Raw genomic sequence first — 18,831 nt, 5'->3', positions numbered from 1 at the left:
ATATTTTATTTCACATACGACGTTGTACAAAGCAGTCACTATGACGCAATTTAGCAATAGCAAATGTAATTTATATATATATATATATATATATATATATATATATATATATATATATATATATATATATGTATATATATATATGTACAGTATGTACAATATATAGGCTATTTATTTGTGGGGACTAGTTGTAATTTACAATAAACAAAATGGCCTGGAGTCCACAAGTTGCTTTATGTTTAAATACCTATTTGTCTGAATTTTAAAAGAAAAACATATTGTTCCTGTCACTATTGTCAAACATGAAATATTAATCCCACCTAATGGCAGAAAATTACCTCAACACAAATGTATTACAATGATTTACACTCCTTCTAACTGTTTAGTATCTCTTTTTAACTTCTAACTTTATGAACTGCTTACAAATAAAATTACTATATCAATGGTTGAAAAGATACAACCACATTTACATTCTCTAACCATATTTGTCCACTTTTATGTTAATTAACAAGAGTATAAAAATCCTTTATTGTACATTAATTAAGAACAGATACTTGCGATTAATCGTGAGTTAACTATGGAAATCATGCGATTAATCACAATAACAAATTGAAATCAAATGTCTGCCCTAAACAGTATTTGCATATATTTATGTATGTACTGTATATATATGTATGTATATGTGTGTGTACAAAATATATATAGTACAACGTGGGCATCAAATTTGTTTTAAGTTGCGTTAAAAACAGCACTAAAAAGCATTAAATTAGACTTGCTGATACCCATAGAAACCATGTGATATTAATTTGGCAGATGGACAGACAACTTGAATGAATGATTGCTATGCATTTTTCATATTAAAATGAGCATTAACTATAATCCTATGTACGGTATGTTTGTGTCAGACTATATGGAAGTAAACTTTGTTTAAGGTTTGTTGTGTGATAATCCTTCATCCTCACCAAGTGTAAGATTAGAAATGGAGCTGCACCAAACTTGAAGATTGTTACAAATAAACTTATTTTTTTCTTTCTCAAAGCACATCCTTTGTTCTCCTTTGTCTCATCTTCAGAGCAATCGGGCATTTCAGCGGAAGGCAAACCAAGCCACATATGTGCCAAGAAGCAGCAAAAGGAGAGCAGAAAAATAGACCTCCACCTTAAAACAAGAGCTCTGCAAGCACACTCCCCTCATGAGCGACCACAGTCCCTGGCTGACCTCAAAATGTATAAAGACACTAAAATATTGGTGGCCAAGTTCCTGGAGCATTCAAGCTGCAATTTACCTCCTGAAGTCCAGCAAGTAGTAAACAATATCAAGTGTGTTATCAAGTCAGATGAGAAACACATGGAGGAGGCCATATTTAGTGCCAATGTCATAGATCAGGTAAAATGATCTTATAGTCTCTATCTATCTATCTATCTATCTATCTATCTATCTATCTATCTATCTCCCTCTCCCTCTCCCTCTCTCTCTCTCTCTCTCTCTCTCTCTCTCTCTATATATATATATATATATATATATATATATATATATATGTGTATATATATGTATATATATATATATATATATGTATATATATATATATATATATATATATATATATATATATATGTATATATATATATATATATGTATATATATATACATATATGTATATATGTATATATATATATACGTGTATATATATATATATATGTGTATATATATATATATATGTGTATATATATATATACGTGTATATATATGTATATATATATATATACGTATATATATATACGTATATATATATACGTGTATATATATATATATGTATATATATATATATACGTATATATATATACGTATATATATATATGTATATATATATATATACGTGTATATATATATATATACGTATATATATATACGTATATATATATACGTATATATATTTAATGCGCGATTAACGACTGCCCTTTACTTGGAAAGCCTGTACTGGGGGAATTCCAGTCCTAACGCAATTTAGCCATTTTAATTAATGAATCTCTGTTGAGCGGTGAGCGGCAACACCAAGTAAGCTCATGTTTCTATGTTGGTGCACAGGTGATGACCCAGCGCATCAGTGGCAGTCCCAGGAAACGTGGCCAAGAGGATCTTCACCTCCAAAGCTGTGGTGCTTTGAGTTCCTCCCCTTCCATGCGCCGTCCCAAAAATCTCCCTCAAACTACCGGCACCTGTACCAATCCTCTGGACTCGCCTTCCTTTGAACAAAGCCTTGAGTGCAGAGAAACTATTCTCTGACCACCATCTTCACAAGGACCTGCATCTAAGCTATGAGGGCATTCCCAAGTGCTCATGTTTCACAGCTACACTGCGCTGTGCGGTAATTCATAAGCGGTCCGGCATTGTGAGGTCACGTTTGCACAGCATGACTGTGGCGTAAGCAAAGGGGAAGAGGCTCAAACGACATCTCCCGGAGCCCCAAGAGAGTGTACACAGTCATCAGCAGAAATAGTAGCAAACTCAGAGTGAGCCTGCCTGTCTGTAGTGGCTTTGTTTTTTCTCCTCAACAGAAACAGAATGTTTCTCCCTGAGGAGATTTTTTTTACACTGAGTTTCATCAAAATGAAACACGTTGACGCTAAGCTGGGATCTGTCATTCACAGACAGACGATATTGTGTTACAGTATTGGTATTTTTCTCGTCCTTGTGTGAAACAGGAAGAAAAATTATAAATATAAAATATTCAACTGTGAAATGGAAAAAAAATGGGCTTTACTAGCCAATGTTTAAAGATTTTGAAGAACTATAACTGATAGGGTGGTGAATATTTTGTGGTGCCACTGGTCCAAGAACATTACAAACATTTGAACTTACCTCATTGTGTTATATTTCTTATCAGTGTTCCAATAAAAGATGGATTTGTATTTTTTTATTTGTGTTGTTATTCCAATTGAAGTTGTAGATGTTGTCAGGTATACAATGTTTTGGACAAAATATTTCAAGTATATACATACTGTTAGTAAGTTAATGAGGTTTTTGGTGACTTTTCCGTTACAGTGCTCCCCCTGCTATATTATCTACCACGGCCCTGCTATAACATGGATTTTCTTTGAGGAAAACATTGACTTGTCTGCCATGGAAATACCTGCATAATCAGACTTTTACAGCTTTTACGTTAATATAAATGCAGTACAGTATGGAAAACATTGATTCAAATGCAGTAGTAAGTCAATATGTATATAAAATAATGAACATTTAAGCAGTTTTGTGGGATTTTCATTTTCTGTGCTTTGATTGGCTGCCGGTACTTGTTAGATTAGGCCTTTTAATGCTCAGATAGGTGACATGAGCGAGGCCGTTGTGTCGCTGTGACCTGTCCTGGCTTGGTGTCTTCCTATCTATCTGCATTCTGGCATACTAGTTAGTTAAACCAATTAAGACCACCAAGTCACACATTTTCACATGGGCTAGCCTGAGCCGCCCCCCGTGTGGGTGGGCAGGCAACACAGTATAAAAGTAGGAACCATTGTGGACAGATTAGACCTTCTTCCGCATTATTAAGAGAAAAAGGCCCCACAGCTGTTTATGCAACCGTTCTGGCATCCAGTTAATCGTTCAACTAAGAATATGCAGTCTTCTGGTCGTTACTGTTTGTATAATATCACAAGCATTACAGATAAAAGGACCGGCCGGGGTTCTTTCAGAACATATCATAACCACTGACCCTTGTGAGGACAAGCGGTTAAGAAAATGGATGGATGGATGATTCAACACTGAGAGCCGAACTCTGCGTGGCTTCTGCGCGGCGCTAACTGGTATAAATGAAGTAATCTGAGAGTGTCTAAACCACAACGTACACGCAAATGGGGCGCGTTTGCCAATCAGCCCATCAACCCCAAGAAACTGGAGTGTTCACCCCTTAAACCAGTGGTAGACAAGTTCGGTCCTAGAGAGCCGCAGTTCTGCATGTTTTCGGTGTCCTGCCTCCAACCCAGGTGTTTCAAATCATCAGCTCATAATTACATTCTACAGGAGCCTCTCAGCTATGTTCGAGGAGGGAGACATCAAAAACATGCACAACTGCGGCTCTCTAGGACCGAACTTGCATACCCCTGCCTTAAACCTTAAACAAAATGAACAAAAAAGACTTTGGTAGACTTTGTCGGTGGGAAATCTTTTTGAATTATCCTTGTGTATCCATGTGCTTCTTCTCCGGACGCTCCTTTGTTCGTTCACATTCGACATTCCCTGCACCCGTGAATGGCACACAATGTGGGTAACATGACATCATGTGAATACTATCGATTAATTTGATGGATGGAAATAATGGATTTGGTCTTTGTTTAAAATTTTCAGTTATTGTTTTTTGGAAGATATATCCCAGATAGGCTGCCCATGATGCGGTTCTGAACTTCAGATAATGGATGGATGTATCAAAAGTGCTACTGGAATTGGTGCTTGGTATCGGTATCGGTGACTACTAATGAGTTGAGTATTAATACTGCCGTTGGTCTGGGAAAAAAAGTGGTTTTGAATACTTTAATGACATTAACCCAGAAATGGCCATGCGACTAAAAATTTTTGATTTCTTATTTTTGCACTTTTTTGTTTTAACTCATTTTATTGATAAAATATCCTAATCAGACTTGGCAACTTTTATCTTTGTAGTGTACTGTATTTGTTTCTCAAATAACAAATACGCGTTGTTTTAATGGCCACCATGGAGGAATCATGTGAACTAACTTGCTTTATATCCTTGCTTGCTTTATATCTTGGTTTGTTTACATTCGTGACAGACGGTACGCGGCGTGAAGAAAACTCCCAACAGCTCAACGCAAACAACACACACCCCGTTGCCCGTGCCACGTAACACACCACACAAAGCACAAATCATCGCTTTTATTCTGAAAGTAATATCCGCTTAGGCTGGAACAGAGCGTTGTATTCACTCCAACTCGACTCACAACAGAATCAGACGTCGGAAGACAGCGCTGTGACTCAATGTTCGTTTTCTGAAGGTTTGCTAGGTTTGAACTGTTGGTATTGGCTCGTGTAAAAAAAATATTTAGCGCTAAACGTTGCCGTGAAAAGGCTCCGATCGTGTTCGCATTTCAACTCATTGTTTGTAGCTAATGAAGGGCTGTCTGGAGTCGGACTGCAGTCTTGCTTTGGACGCTAACGTTATTCGCAATCGAAGGTAATCGACACTCCTGTTAAATTGTGACATCAAACCCCTGAAATAAAACTGTTCGAGCGACGGGGAGTTTACGTGAATCTGGCTGAAAAGAACTAACCGTGCGCATAGAGCTCGAGTTAGCAGTATCATTTTGTGTTCTCGCGCCTCTGCCACGGAGCCGTGCGGTGATCCACTTCCACGTCTCGTCTGCTGTGCAGCGTTGCACTCTGCCAGCTGGGCTAGGCCACGTCCTTCTTGGGCTGACATTGGGCGGACTTGAGGGAAAATGCCCAATATGCGGAAAGAAAACGGCGAGTGAAGCGCGAGAGATGTGACAAGTCGTAACCGTAAATGACGTGTGTGTTGTTTGTGTTTCTGAGCGGTTGCCGCATACACACGACACGGCATGTCACGTACACAGATGCATGTCACACAGGGGGAATACTCGCTGTGATACACAAGGTTAAAAGCTGAAGTGACAGTTTAAATTAATGTTCGGATATGATCGGCTTTGGTGCAAACCGACGAGGAGGCCGCCTCCCGTCCTTCATCCTCATCTTCCTCATGGCGATCATCGCCATACTGGCGTTCAACTACTGGACCGTATCCAGCAAGCACGGTCGCTTACTGGATGAGTTGGTGGAGGTGCAGTCGCGGGTGAAGCGCACAGACGCGGCGAGGAGCCGACTGGAGAAGCGCAACTCTGAGCTCATGGCGCAGGCGGACACGCACAGGAAGCAGCTGGACAAGAAGGATGGAGACTACAGCGTCATGGAGGGCAAGCTGCAGGCTCGAGACGCGCTCGTCAAAAAGTGCACCGACGAAAAGGTATGGAGTCTCTGGCAGCCGTGTGCAACTATTGATTCACCACTACGAAACCAAAGTTATTATTTAGCCGTGATGATTTATCATTGGTATTGGCCTTGTCCAAAATTTCCAAAATGTACAGAAGGCCCAACTGTAGGTTTACAGTTGTTGCTTGTCAGTTTTGTCCTACCCAAGTGTAAAACCACAAAATGCATCTAATGGCAACTTTGTACCGATTGTCTGGGCTTTAATGGAGCATGCGTGATGTAGAATAAGCTCATCACACTACTTTTGTATGCTTGAATATTTGTGAGTATACTTTTACTCTGGAAAATAAAGTTGGCACCTTAATGTCAAACGATAGCCTTATGGAGTACATTACTCATCCTGTACCATTGTTTTTGACAGTACCACACAAATTTACTTAAGTCAAACAAGCTCATGAAACAATTTTCCACTCACACACCTACACTACCAACAGGTGGATGGACAAACAAAGGCATTAACTTCCTTGTTGGTGTAGTAACTACAAGTTTGTTAAAGGGTGGGCCACCTTTCACTGAGCCATGAGCTTAGTTATTTCAGGTCCACATACCTTACAAAGTCCCATGAGTATTTTTTTTCCCTCATAATATTTGGTCATATTTATTTCACAGCTACTGTAACAAATTTGGCTTTATTGTGGCAAGGTGTACTTTATGGATTAAAAGTAATGCAAAATTTACACCAATTAACTCTTTGACTGCCAAGCGTTTTCATAAAAGGGATGCGCCAGTGCCAGCCGATTTAAGCATTTTGACTGATCTTTCAAGGTCCACAGAAAATGTTGTGTTTGAACTATGGAAACACACATACTACCAACTAGAACTCTAGAACAAATAGAACTCTCATCTTTCATCAGAAAAAAAAAAAAAATATTCTACCTTATTCCGTTTTTCAGTAATCAACAATAGAAAATGGTTAGTTTCACCGAAATGCTCTGTTTTGAAACAAAAAACGGAGAAAACAAGCTTTTTGTGAAACGATATTATTTCATGCACTCTAGTGAATTGTACACTTCTTTTTGTCCATGAATGATGCCACAAACACCTAAATAGCGCTTTACTTCTGTAAAACACTACCACCAACAATAAAAAAGTGTTTTTTCATAGCAAAATACGTTTCTTTCCATTCAACAGTGTAACAATTTGACAAAACAATTTCGCAAACTATTTACAAATGTGTGCAACTGTGGTACTATTTACAATTATGTGGATGTTTCAAATACAGTTTTTCTTTTTGTAACACTGCCCTGCGTGCAAGGAGACGGAGCAGGATTTGCACAACAGATTCGTTTCACTGCGATTGCCCCTTTCGCGTGCAGACGTTACACTTTCTTGACGGCCTTTTTTTCCGGGGAATAGCAAGTAGCAGACTGTACCCACTCCTCCGATGAATATGCATTGGACTCGGGGCACTCTTCGTCGTCCGATTGAACGTCTGCCTGAGCGTGCTCGGTTGTGCTCCGCGTTTTCCGGTGTTAGCATCGCTAGCCGGTGAGGCTTTATGACGTGGTCATAGCCGCCGCGTCAACGCTTCCAACTTCGGCGTCAACGCTTCCAACTTCGGCGTCAACCTCGGAGCCGCCATGATCATCGTCGTCATCACTGTGCTCTTTAGCATTGGTTGATGAATGCTTGCAACCGGTCGGCATTGTTCGCTTCCTCAGCCATCTAGCTCCGCCTCACGCCTTCTACTGCCGCGTCAACGTTTCCAACCTCGGAGTCACCATCATCATCATCGATGATGATCATCGTCGTCATCAATGTGCTCTTTAGCACTGGTCGATGCTTTTTGTCTTTGAAAAAAATGCTCAAGCGTGAGCTGCTTGCAACCAGTCGCCATTTTCGCTTCCCATCCCCAGCCATTGTCCCCTCTAGCTCCGCCTCACGTCTTCTACTGACGCCTACCCAATCTTGTCAAAAGAGAGTCATCGCTGCCATCTAGGGGCCAAAAATAGTCATTAGGCTAACTAGATCTGCTTGAAACTTTCACCACAGCTGGCCTCCACCCGTTCCCCCCCCCCCCCAAAAAAAAAAAATTGGAGAACGTCTTTTAACGTCCTTGGTGGCCCTCCGTAGGTTTTTACTAAACGTCATTTAACGTTTTTGGCAGTAAAAGAGTTAATAACATTAGCCATGTGTCCTAAAATGTCTGCAACAAGATCTTATAATTTTACCCTCCTTTTAGAGCCCTATTAAAATCAGTTTGTTATGAGGGGCTGGCCTGCCTCATGCTCGCCGCTAGGTTTGTCAACAGGAGTACAGTTTTGTGTTGTCATAATGAGTGGTGATGTATAGACAGCGTTCCGCTTTATGACATCAATAGTTCCCCTTTATGTGTTCCATAATGTACAGTTGTGTGTTCTTTAGTATTTACCATGAGTAAATGTTGTGGCGTGTTTAATCAGCTGGCACATTATTGCTCACTATTGGAAGCGAGCGGCGCCTTGTTTGCTGTTGCGTATTCTGAAGCTATACTTGAGTAAAGCGTGTTGTACTAGCGATTCAATAGTCTACTGAGGTAAATGACGAAAGAGTAATGTACAGCGAGTTTGATTGCCGGTCTGGAAATTGACAATTGCGAAATTACAGAACAAATCTAAATGGCGGTCTTAAGTTGCATTTGAGGAGGGTTTGAAGTCTGATTTATCCCACTTGGAGTGTCCCAGTTCTGCCCTCAAAGCGTTCAAAGCAAATGTAAACAACAAAAAATGGCTGATTCAGATTAAAAAAAAGTTCTGGTTAACGCAGTCATTCCAAATCATGTCGTCACGTGAACATCCAACGCTTTGAGGTAGAAATTGACGCAATCCGATTGGGATAAATCAGATTTCCTACTTTCCTCAAATGCAACATTTTTCCTCGCTGTAACAGCACTGCTCATTGTAAACCATTGGACTTTGGATCATTGTAATTTGATTTGTGAGTATTGTTTTGATTTGAAAATGTGATACACTGTTTGACTATAACAATATGCTTGGTTTGTTATGAGAGTCACACACAAAAGCAATACAGTAGCCGTGGAAATGAGACGTTGCATTGTGGAAATAGCAGAAATGCCCAGAGGTTCGGAATTGTCAATATTCGGATGTTAGATTATGTGATGAAAAAAAAGTGGTTATAGCATTAAAAGTAATCCTTTTGCTGTCTCATAACTCCCGGTAGCCTCTGAACGTAAAGGCATTCAGTTAACGTATTAGTGGGAGAGCACTTATTTGTATTGTGTCTTCTTGGTTGTTTCACATGGATATGCATACATTTTGAATGTAAATTCATCTTCCTGCACTCCTGTGTGTCACTCACTTCACGGACCTCAATCTGAGATAGTCCTCACAGTACATGCCCAAACTCAAAAGTAATCAAACATTGTTGGTCTCAATTGTCTTTTTTATCATAGTTGAAGGCTCGAAATAATTTATCTTTTTTCTGAAGGAGCAGTTTTCCTAATCACTTTGTTTAAGGAGCAAAGCAACTTAAATTTGAGCAGCCATATTTTTGCAGTTTAATCTCAGGGACCCGAAGCAATGATAAAAATACAACAATATAACAGGGAGGTTGAATGTAAGGGCTGCAAGCTATTGAATATTTAAATTTCAGTATCCTACTGAAAATTTAATGGAATAGTAATGTATTCGGATAAACAGTGCTTGTACTTAATCCATTCTGTTTTACAACAAGCAACCGATTATTTTCCTTTTTTATATAATCAAGAGTTTTTATTTAATTTACGTTGTGCATAGCCACAAACCAGTGTTATATACAATGACCCTTTGTCAACGTTTTGTTCTGTGTTGTCTAGGTTAAGATGCAGGGTGATCTCTCAGCCCAAATGACAGAAATCCAAAGGCTCAAAGGTAAGACTAGAAAATGGCACAATCAAACTTAACTGAACAGAGGACTTAAATAACCTGCTTATGTCGGATACCAGGTACTATTAGGGATGGCTCAGTACCACTTTTTTTCCCCCAACACCAATACCAATGCTGCATCCTTAAGCATCGACCGATACTGAGTCTGTACAGATTGGATTCTTTTCTACTCTAAAAGTTAATATGTCTATGTAATGTGCTTGATACTGACATCTAAAAATCAACAACTATTGTGGTCCTCTAAAGAAAGAAAGAAAACACGCTGAATTCATGTTTAACTTGTGTGGCTTTATTTAAAAAACGTATCTCATTCACTTTAAACACAGAAGACCCAAACATGTTTGAAATAAAATAAAAGGGCAAATTTGTGCATTAACAATATGACTCAAAATAATCCCAGTTTATAAACAGAAAATAAACATTATACTTCAATGACATTGCAAAGCTACAATCAATAATTTTCTAAATTACCATACAATAACAGCATCTCAACTGTTAAAACTCATTTAAGTTGGATGGGCAATACAAATCTAGACTGTATACTAGATTTGCTGCACCAAAACAGAAACAACAGCAAGGGTGAACAGAGTGCAATGCAATTTATTGTCTATCTTGTCTGATGTTGAACTGCATGTTAAACACATATGAGGACATTTTATGGAACGGGTCAGACTGGTTCTAAGAAAAAAGAATCCAATACCATCATCATCAGTCTTATCAGTTTTGTCCTGGATCAGATCGGACCATCCCTATTACCTATCCAGCCTGTTTTCCATGTTTCTCTCCACTAACACACTTGATTCATGATCAGGATCATTATCAGGCTTCTGCAAAGCTTGCTGATTAGCTGATCATTAGATTCAGCTGTGCTGCAGGAGGGAAACATAGAAAACAGGCTGGATAGGGGCTCTCGAGGACCGAACTTGAGCACCACTGACCTAGATGCCATGAATTAATAAATACAATGTATTGTATTTGTCTGTGTTTGGATAGAGCAACTGAGTGATTTGAAGCAGGAATTTATGAAACAGGAAGATCAGCTAAGAGAGGTTAAAAAGAATAGAACCACCTTGGAGAGAAAGCTGGAATATGAAAGGTATGGTCATGACTTCTGCTATGTGTTTCTTATAAACTTCATTGCAGTTTTCTTCACTGTTTGAGCTTAACATGATCTAAAATTAATATATATGAATCCTCCAAACCATTTATTGTGTACATTTTGAGACCGAAAAGCAATGATGTTGCAGTGATGGCTTGCTGCAGTGTTCAGATTGCTCCAATGGCACCACTATCATACTCCCGACTCCGTTAATTGCAAATTTCAATTTACAATGCAGCTTTCTCATATATAACCCACCCTAATCTGTTTTAGGTTGTATTCATTATTTCTAGACAGTCATGTACAATCTTTGACAAATGTGTATTCCCCAGTTTGCAGTGTGGACGTCAGATTGCACAGTTGAAAATTGAGTATGAAGAATCAAAGAAGACTCTAGAAGCGGAAGCTATGAAACTAAGACAGGTTAGTATTTGCTCTTATACCATTTTGTGGTCTGTTCTTAATTCATAGTGAACTAAAGCGTTTGAAACATGAGACAAAATTAACCTAAATGCATTTTTTTTAAAGTACAAAATAATACGATTCCAAGGATTACGTTGGCTAAAAACGTGGTGAAAAGGCATTTGATATTTTTTCGACTTCCGTCTTTGGAACAAATGGGGATAAGGGAGACGTGGCCGTAAAGCAGACTGCACATTTGTAGTTTTGTTTTGTGTGTGGCAATGTTCCCACCATCCTCCTCAAAGTTGTTTTGTGTCAGTAAAAATGACACTGACCCCTTCAGGCCATGACAAAGGTTCCATTAATCGAGCCAATGTTTCAACAGCAGTATTTTGAAAATATGAATTGAAGGTTCAAAATGTATTTAAATTGTTTTCGACTGAACCCCTTCCTGCTCTCAGTTGGATTGTGGGATTCCTGTATTGCCTCGTTACCCTTGCCTTGGGTTTTCCCTCTTTTTCACCTATACATGTTAGTATGTATGCATGTCTATTTTGTTTCTATGGTTGTTGTTTTTTTTGTATTTTATGGTCTGGAATTTTTATTGTCACAGCACCTTGTAAACACTTGTTTTTAAAGTCGCTATACTAATAAAGATTATCATCATTATCATCATCATCATAATATCAAGTTTGGCCGTGGCAATAGCCCCGCTTGGGAAGATTTTTGGCACGTAATTAAAAAAAAAATCATACTTGGTTAATATGTATTGATTCAAGGAACCGTTCATTGGGACGTGCATATTATGTGGTTTAATACAACATATTTAAATTTATAACACCTTATCCCAATCAATCTTGTCTACTGACAAGTACATTTACTGTATATTTCAAAATGCAATGTGACTTTTGTTGTATTTTTATTCTTTATTGAACTTGTGTGTTCAATTAATGATGTGCACATTTGTCTGCCTTCTGGAAACATTTTAGAATGCAATTGACAGCCAAAAGGGTGGAGTGGCTGGAAGACATGCCGAGGACGCTTTGGCTGAAGAGCGCCGTACAGTGGCAACTCACCGGCGTGACAATTCAGACTTAAAAGGTACTGAGGATACATTTCCATGTACTTGACATTTAGCAAAGATCCAATACGAACAGTTTGGAAAATTGCAGATGTTTTTAATGCAAAAAATTATGCTGAACTCTGATGCATAGTAAGCATGCTCGCACCCCAGTCAACAAGCTGTCAGGCAAAAATGTGCTCTGTCTGCGCTATGATAATATTGTGGAACTGTTGTTAGCGCCTCTCTTAATGGAAAAAAAATACTGAAAAAAACATTTTTTTCAGGTGTGGTGGTCGGTGTTCATTGTTTATTAATAAGCTTGTAGTCACGTCTTACTTGTTTTCAATCTAAAATCCAGCTGCTGCCTCTTGTCTCTTCAAAGGACATTGATTATTGGTCCTATCAGTTTCTTTTGGTAACCACCAGGGTCCAACAAGTCACAAGTTGTATGGTCCTGTCAGAAGCAGTACTGGCCCTTTACTGTATAGCCATTATATAGTATGTTGAGTTTAAGTGATCATTTTATATTTAGCATCTTTATAATGCTTATGACTGTTTACTAACTTCATTAAAATTAAGGCATTTCAAATGCACAAAAGAATAAATTACACAATTATTAAAATATTTATTTAGCACTGTCAATTGAGCAATGCACAGAAGGCAGCTGTTCCCAAACTTGTTAGCGCCACAGACAGTTTTTCATGTGACGACATATTTTGACAGACAAGCATAGAATCATATAGAAACAAATGATTAAAAATATTAACTCACCATGCGTGTTGTCCTAAAACTGATGAATAAAGTTCTCATGAGTACACAGTTGCTGTTCGCGTATTGTTGGATTTAATAATTTGGTGTTTGATGACGAAGCGTCGCTCGTCCTCGCTGCCCTTGTTCCATTCTGTGGTTCCAATGCTGCTGGTAAGAATCTATTAAGGCTAGCGGCGATCAGGCTAGCCGAAGCGAGTGGCATGAGGCTGACCCCAATTATAAAAAATAAAATATTTTTCCAAAATATTTTCTGCTTCATTGCTGTAACAAAAAATAATTGAGCAGCACTGCTGAAGCTCATGAACTGCAAAATCAACTGTAGCCTACAGTAATGCGTATGTTCAGCATCAGTCAAGACTTTGAAAATACTGTATACAACACTATGTACACTGTTCTTTGTCATGGGAACATGTGTCCAAATGTTTTGCCTGATACTCTCTATGACTTTAGTGTGCTATAGAATGCATTTCACCATAAAGTTTTCAAAGCAAAACACCACACCTATTTGTTAGAAGGGGTTTGTTTGAGCTTTAACGTGGAATTATGACCTGTTTCTGGCTTGATTATATTGTCCCAAATGTCCAATTTATTTTTCTGGATTTTCATAATCTGAATTCATTCCTTATTCTCTGACAGATATAATGGGTAAACCAGGCAGTGATGCTGGCATGCCTGGTATTGAAGACAGTGAAGTGGGAAAACTTGATGAAGTGCAATTTGGTAAGTAATTCACTAGTTGGTTGATATGTGGGGATATATATATATATATATATATTTTTTTTTTAATGTGACCGGTAATCAAAAATAAAAATACAGCATAGAGTTTAAGGCGTCTTGAATGGATAAGTGGTAATACAAAGCAGCTCTCACAGTGTGGTAATAATGCATGTCACATTTTATCTATTTTATCTCAAATCTACCATATTCAATTCATAGATGTCATTTCTCACTTTTCCTCTCCATTTTTCAACAGAATTGAAGAAGCCAGCCATCACACTGAAGCGGAACGAAGCCCCTGATGTGCTTGTGGGCGCTGGTGCTGGACCAGGTGTTGGGGCAGCTGATGGCCCAGGGGTACAGGGCTTATCTCTGGACCAACCCCGGCTCCAGCAGGACAGGGGGGAAGGCCAGGCAGCTGTGATTGCCGCCCCAGGTGTCATCAATTTAGCAGACAAACCAATAGTATTTGAAGAAGACAACAAGTCAGACATCAAAGCAGATGAACTGGGTGAACAGCAAAGACAACTTCGAGGTAGAATCTGCACTCCAACCATTCTATTGACAATGATTTCAATCATTGAGGGGGGGAGAGAAATCCATCATGTACATGTGTTCGCAATCATGAGAAACATGATTTCTTTTTCTTGTCAGCCCCAGATGTCAAAGGCGCAGGTGAACACTTGAAGGGGATTCCATTGCCTGCCAACCCTGCCCAGGTACCCAAACCCATCCAACCACACCGCAAAGACCAAGTCCCAGCAGGAGCACCCCAACATCATCAAAGTGAGTATGGCCAAAGGTGTGTTTTTATTAATTAATTGGTTTAGAAATGGATGCTGTATGATAACCTTGGAAGTGCAACATGATTATTGAATGGTGGCACAGCTATTATTGTTAGACTTGCGCTCTGTTGCCGCCCTAAGGTCTATCAGGTGTGTAAATAGTATACTATTGTACTCTACCTAATACTAGTACAGTACATGACTTGTGCGTACAAGACGATGTTGACAGATTTTTCTGGATACTTTCAGGCCCCTCAGTCCTGATCAAATATTCAGATTGTCTGTTTTTCTGCTGGATACATTAATAAATCATTTGTTTAATTATGACATTAAAGGGGAAGTCAACCCAAAAATAATAATCTTGACAATAGTATGTTATATGCGACTTCACTAGTCTAAACATGGTATTCTGATTAATATTACATTTGTGGAATATAAGTTATGAAGCAAAATACAGCCATTTTCGTCCGTCTCTGGGCGGCCATTTTGCCAACTGCAGATGACATCAATGTTGCTCAGGTCTCAGCTAACAACGGGCAATTGGTCGGTGACAACCAAACACAGCTCAGCTTCAGAAAACAGGTGAGCTGTTGCCTGCGGAACATTGATGTCATCTTCTGTCGACAGCAAGTGGCAAAATGGCCGAACCTTGAGATGGACAAAAATGGCTGGCTTTTGCTTCATAACTCATATTCCACAAATGTAATATTAATCAGAATGTCATGTTTAGACTAGTGAGGTCACATATAACATTGTTGTCAAGAAATGTTTCTGGTTGACTTGAAGCCATCTACTCAAGCTTAGACCATTTGGGCTATTAACAATTTGGTTGCATATTATGGAGTGGAATATACATTTAAAAAAAAAGAGAGGACACATTTTCATTATCCATCATCATGATGGATTCATGGATTCAAAGTCCAAGTGAAGATCATTAGTCCTGCTGCCCAGACTTTTCACCCTTTCAGGGGACACATGGCACTTCCCAGAAGATCCTTTCCGACTGCCTGGCTTCTGCTCTGCAACCAGTTTCCTCCTCTCCCATTTTCTAATAGTATTTTCCTTCTGCCTGCCTTACATGTCACTATCCTGCTTAAAACCCTGTATTCACCTCCAATCGTCATTTCCCCCCACCATTCTTCTGCATCCATCTTTTTATATTTGCTACAGTTTCCCCAAGATCCACCAGAAAATTCAGTTTTGGTAGGCAGCAAATCGACACAAGTAGCTACAAATATTGCCTGTTCTGCCCTTACTCGCACATGGTATGTTCAGACAGCTAGTAAGGGTAGTTTATGGCTTGAATGTACTGCTGTTTTAGCTGGGGAAAAATACTGTCCCATGACATGTTTATATCCATCCATCCATCCATTTTCATGACCGCTTATTCCTCACAAGGGTCGCAGAGGTGCTGGAGCCTATGCCAGCTGCCTTTGGGCAGTAGGCGGGGTACACCCCAAACTGGTTGCCAGCCAATCCAGGGCACACAGAGGCAAACAACCATTCACACTCACAATCACACCTAGGGACAAAGTTTTTAATTAACCTGCTATGCATGTCTTTGGAACGTGGGAGGAAACCGGAGTACCCGGAGAAAACCCACGCAAGTACGGGGAGAACATGCACACTCCACCCAGGAAGGCCAAAGCCCGGACTCGATCTCACACCCTCTACACTGGGAGGCGGACGTGCTAACCAGTCAACCACCGTACTGTCAGGGTTATACCCCAATATCTAAAATAACATTTCATACATGATCACATATTCTTAATATTTAGCACCTGTAATAGAGCCCAGTCGAGGTTGCGCGCATTATGTCACAAATATGCGACACTACTGTAGGAGAGGGGAGGGGTTTGGGAGTTGGGCACAACTTGAGCCACAACCACAACAGATGGACCAACGTGGCATGTCAATTATTATTGGGGGATTTTTTTATTATCTGGTTTATCTGTATGACGTCAAATTGGTCAATTATTGCCGAGAATTACTGACCACCAATATAATCGTGCATCCTTAATATATATACTTTAATTAAAGCTTGTCAAAGTTAACTGCGCGTTCATTTCACCATACGGTCTCCGCAGTATAAACGAAACACAAAAGTCAAGTAAACAAACGTAGTATTTGCTTCAGTATAGTGCAAACGTTGGGCTGCATTGAACAAAAGCAGGTCTCAAGCCCCCCCCAAAAAAGTCACCATAAAGCTCAATAACGCTTCATCCATCAGCCACTATGCATCCATTTTCCTCCTCTTTCCGCTTCATCCCTGAACTCTTAAGCATTTACTATGCAGTATTCCAACCACTCCCCCTGTCCCTTCATTTCTCTCCCCTCCTGATGAGGCCCCCTTCTCTGCCTCCTGCAGGCCGGTTCTTTGACGAGATCGAGTCCCCAGTAGATCCGCAACATGGCTCTAAGCTAGCGGACTACAATGGGGACGATGGCAATGTGGGTGAGTATGAAGCCGACAAGCAGGCCGAGCTGGCCTACAATGAGGAAGAGGATGGTGATGGTGGGGAGGAAGACGTTCAAGGTGAGCCAGGCAGGGGGACTGGACTGCTTGTCCAGATGTGTATTCACCATTCCTTACTTGCCCCCTCACTCCACTCCTCTTCTGCTGCCAACCCTCCCTCTTGCATTTCCTCCCCAACGGTTTGTGATTAGAGTAGCTCACATTGCCATGAGTTTGGTCCTTGAATCCATCATCAAACAGACGTGCATAGTATTGGGTTTCTGGGCCCAAAGGAGAACTGCAACGCATGCAGTTATGAATGAGTAAAAAGAATGATCTAAACATTTTCTCTTTGAGGAAACCAGACCAAGGAACTCGGGGTTTGTTGATTGTGATTCACTCGCCATCTCCTGCCTGTGCTTCATTCTTAGCTATCATACCTGTCTGAGCTGACCCACATCTAGACAAAAATAGCTCACTTGTGTTTGATAACGTGTATGTGTTTTCTTTGAAACGCTGAAATTCACACCCATTCTCATTTTTTGGTGTCATATTTAGCCTTGGTAGTTATCTGTTTTGTTTGGACGCAACAAAATTTGAGCCATTGCCTCTGGTTCTGATTAACTCTTTCACTCCCAGCCATTTTCACTGAAGCAACCCCCATTCGCTCCCCCAACTGTTTTACTGGATTTTGACTGATTTTGAAAGACCAAGTCATTACTATCTGTTTATGTTTAGCAGCAATTAGCATTAGAACATAGCTACGTTTCATCATTTTTCATCAACATGGCCCTGGTTGATCTGTTATACTCTGCTGCCACCTGCTGGCCGTTTTTGTAATAACTACTATTGCTTCAACCGTTCTCTTCAGTTCAGAGGCTGCATCAAAGCCTTCTGTATGCTCTGGCATAAAAAAACGTATAAATGCATCGTTGGGACACGTATTTAACGGCTATACGTTTTTGGGAGCAAATGAGTTAATTGTTGTCATGCTGACTGATTTGACATGAACTTTTTTTGTATCTTCGAACACTTCTAATTTCTTTTTGACTTTTGTTCCAGATGATGACGACCGAGACTTGCAGGGAGAGCGGGCTGTGGATTATGGAAAGCGACATCAAGCCATCGACATTCTCTGAATGTGAATTTTGTACAGTAAAATTTCATCCAAACATCCTGACTTCCTTATTTGGACATCGGTATGATTCAGAATTCACAGCTTGCATCCTTATTAGTGTTATGGACCACCTCTACAAATTACCACTGAGAAATTTCAATAATGTTACCTAACAATCCATGCCAAAACAAACAGTATAATCAGTTGATGTGTGAATTGATAAGGGAGTTAGGACAGGACAATATGCAGTAAGTGGTCTATAAATTGACTATTTTGCTGTAGGACAGAGTGCCTCGATTCATAGCTGAGTAGTCTAAAATAGCATAGCTGACATATCACCTTTGGAATGTTTTGTTTTTCCTTTTTGGATGCTGTGCTGAGATGTTTCTGAAAAAGGTTAATCGGGCATTTGGACTTTGACCACAATAATGGACTCTTGCATTGATGACGTTTGTTTTAGGTTTACAGAGATGGGGAAGCATTTGAAATGCCAAGGACTTTGCTTACAGTCTATTAAATCATTTTTGTCAACACCTAAGTGGCA

General features: G+C 39.7%; 2 protein-coding genes across 5 annotated transcripts in view; both read left to right on the top strand.

Annotated features, from left to right (window-relative positions):
- Positions 1-2,909, top strand: part of fam189a1 (family with sequence similarity 189 member A1) — a 97,375-nt gene extending 94,466 nt beyond the window's left edge. For both annotated transcript variants that reach the window (XM_077563786.1, XM_077563785.1), the window contains 2 exons: positions 1,073-1,386; positions 2,086-2,909. In XM_077563786.1, coding sequence (XP_077419912.1) covers positions 1,073-1,386; positions 2,086-2,283 — 512 coding nt within the window. In that variant the 3' untranslated portion in view covers positions 2,284-2,909. The remainder of the gene's footprint in view (positions 1-1,072; positions 1,387-2,085) is intronic.
- Positions 2,910-4,911: 2,002 nt separating this feature from the next.
- On the top strand, positions 4,912-18,825 carry golm2 (golgi membrane protein 2). Of its 3 annotated transcripts, XM_077563114.1 has the most exons (10): positions 4,912-5,989; positions 9,809-9,863; positions 10,872-10,974; positions 11,310-11,400; positions 12,369-12,480; positions 13,850-13,933; positions 14,187-14,465; positions 14,585-14,716; positions 17,084-17,251; positions 18,233-18,825. In XM_077563114.1, exons 1-10 carry the CDS (start codon positions 5,663-5,665, stop codon positions 18,307-18,309), a joined length of 1,428 nt encoding a protein of 475 aa, XP_077419240.1. In that variant the 5' UTR covers positions 4,912-5,662; the 3' UTR covers positions 18,310-18,825. The 3 variants fall into 3 exon arrangements, with proteins under 3 accessions (XP_077419240.1, XP_077419242.1, XP_077419241.1); XM_077563116.1 differs by lacking the exon at positions 17,084-17,251 and having other exon boundaries at positions 4,913-5,989; positions 14,585-14,732; XM_077563115.1 differs by lacking the exon at positions 17,084-17,251 and having other exon boundaries at positions 4,914-5,989.
- Positions 18,826-18,831: the final 6 nt, after the last annotated feature.

Source organism: Vanacampus margaritifer, chromosome 4, assembly GCF_051991255.1.
Source record: "Vanacampus margaritifer isolate UIUO_Vmar chromosome 4, RoL_Vmar_1.0, whole genome shotgun sequence".
Lineage (NCBI taxonomy): Eukaryota > Metazoa > Chordata > Actinopteri > Syngnathiformes > Syngnathidae > Vanacampus > Vanacampus margaritifer.
Note: the sequence above shows the minus strand (reverse complement) of the source record. Positions and strands in the feature narration are given on the sequence as shown.

Bases quoted from the DNA above. Each gene is read 5' to 3' on its own strand.
- golm2 (XM_077563114.1), top strand. From the start codon at position 5,663: ATGATCGGCTTTGGTGCAAACCGACGAGGAGGCCGCCTCCCGTCCTTC. The intron at 5,990-9,808 runs GTATGGAGTCTC...TGTGTTGTCTAG, and splicing joins AAAAGTGCACCGACGAAAAG to GTTAAGATGCAGGGTGATCT. The intron at 12,481-13,849 runs GTACTGAGGATA...ATTCTCTGACAG, and splicing joins TGACAATTCAGACTTAAAAG to ATATAATGGGTAAACCAGGC.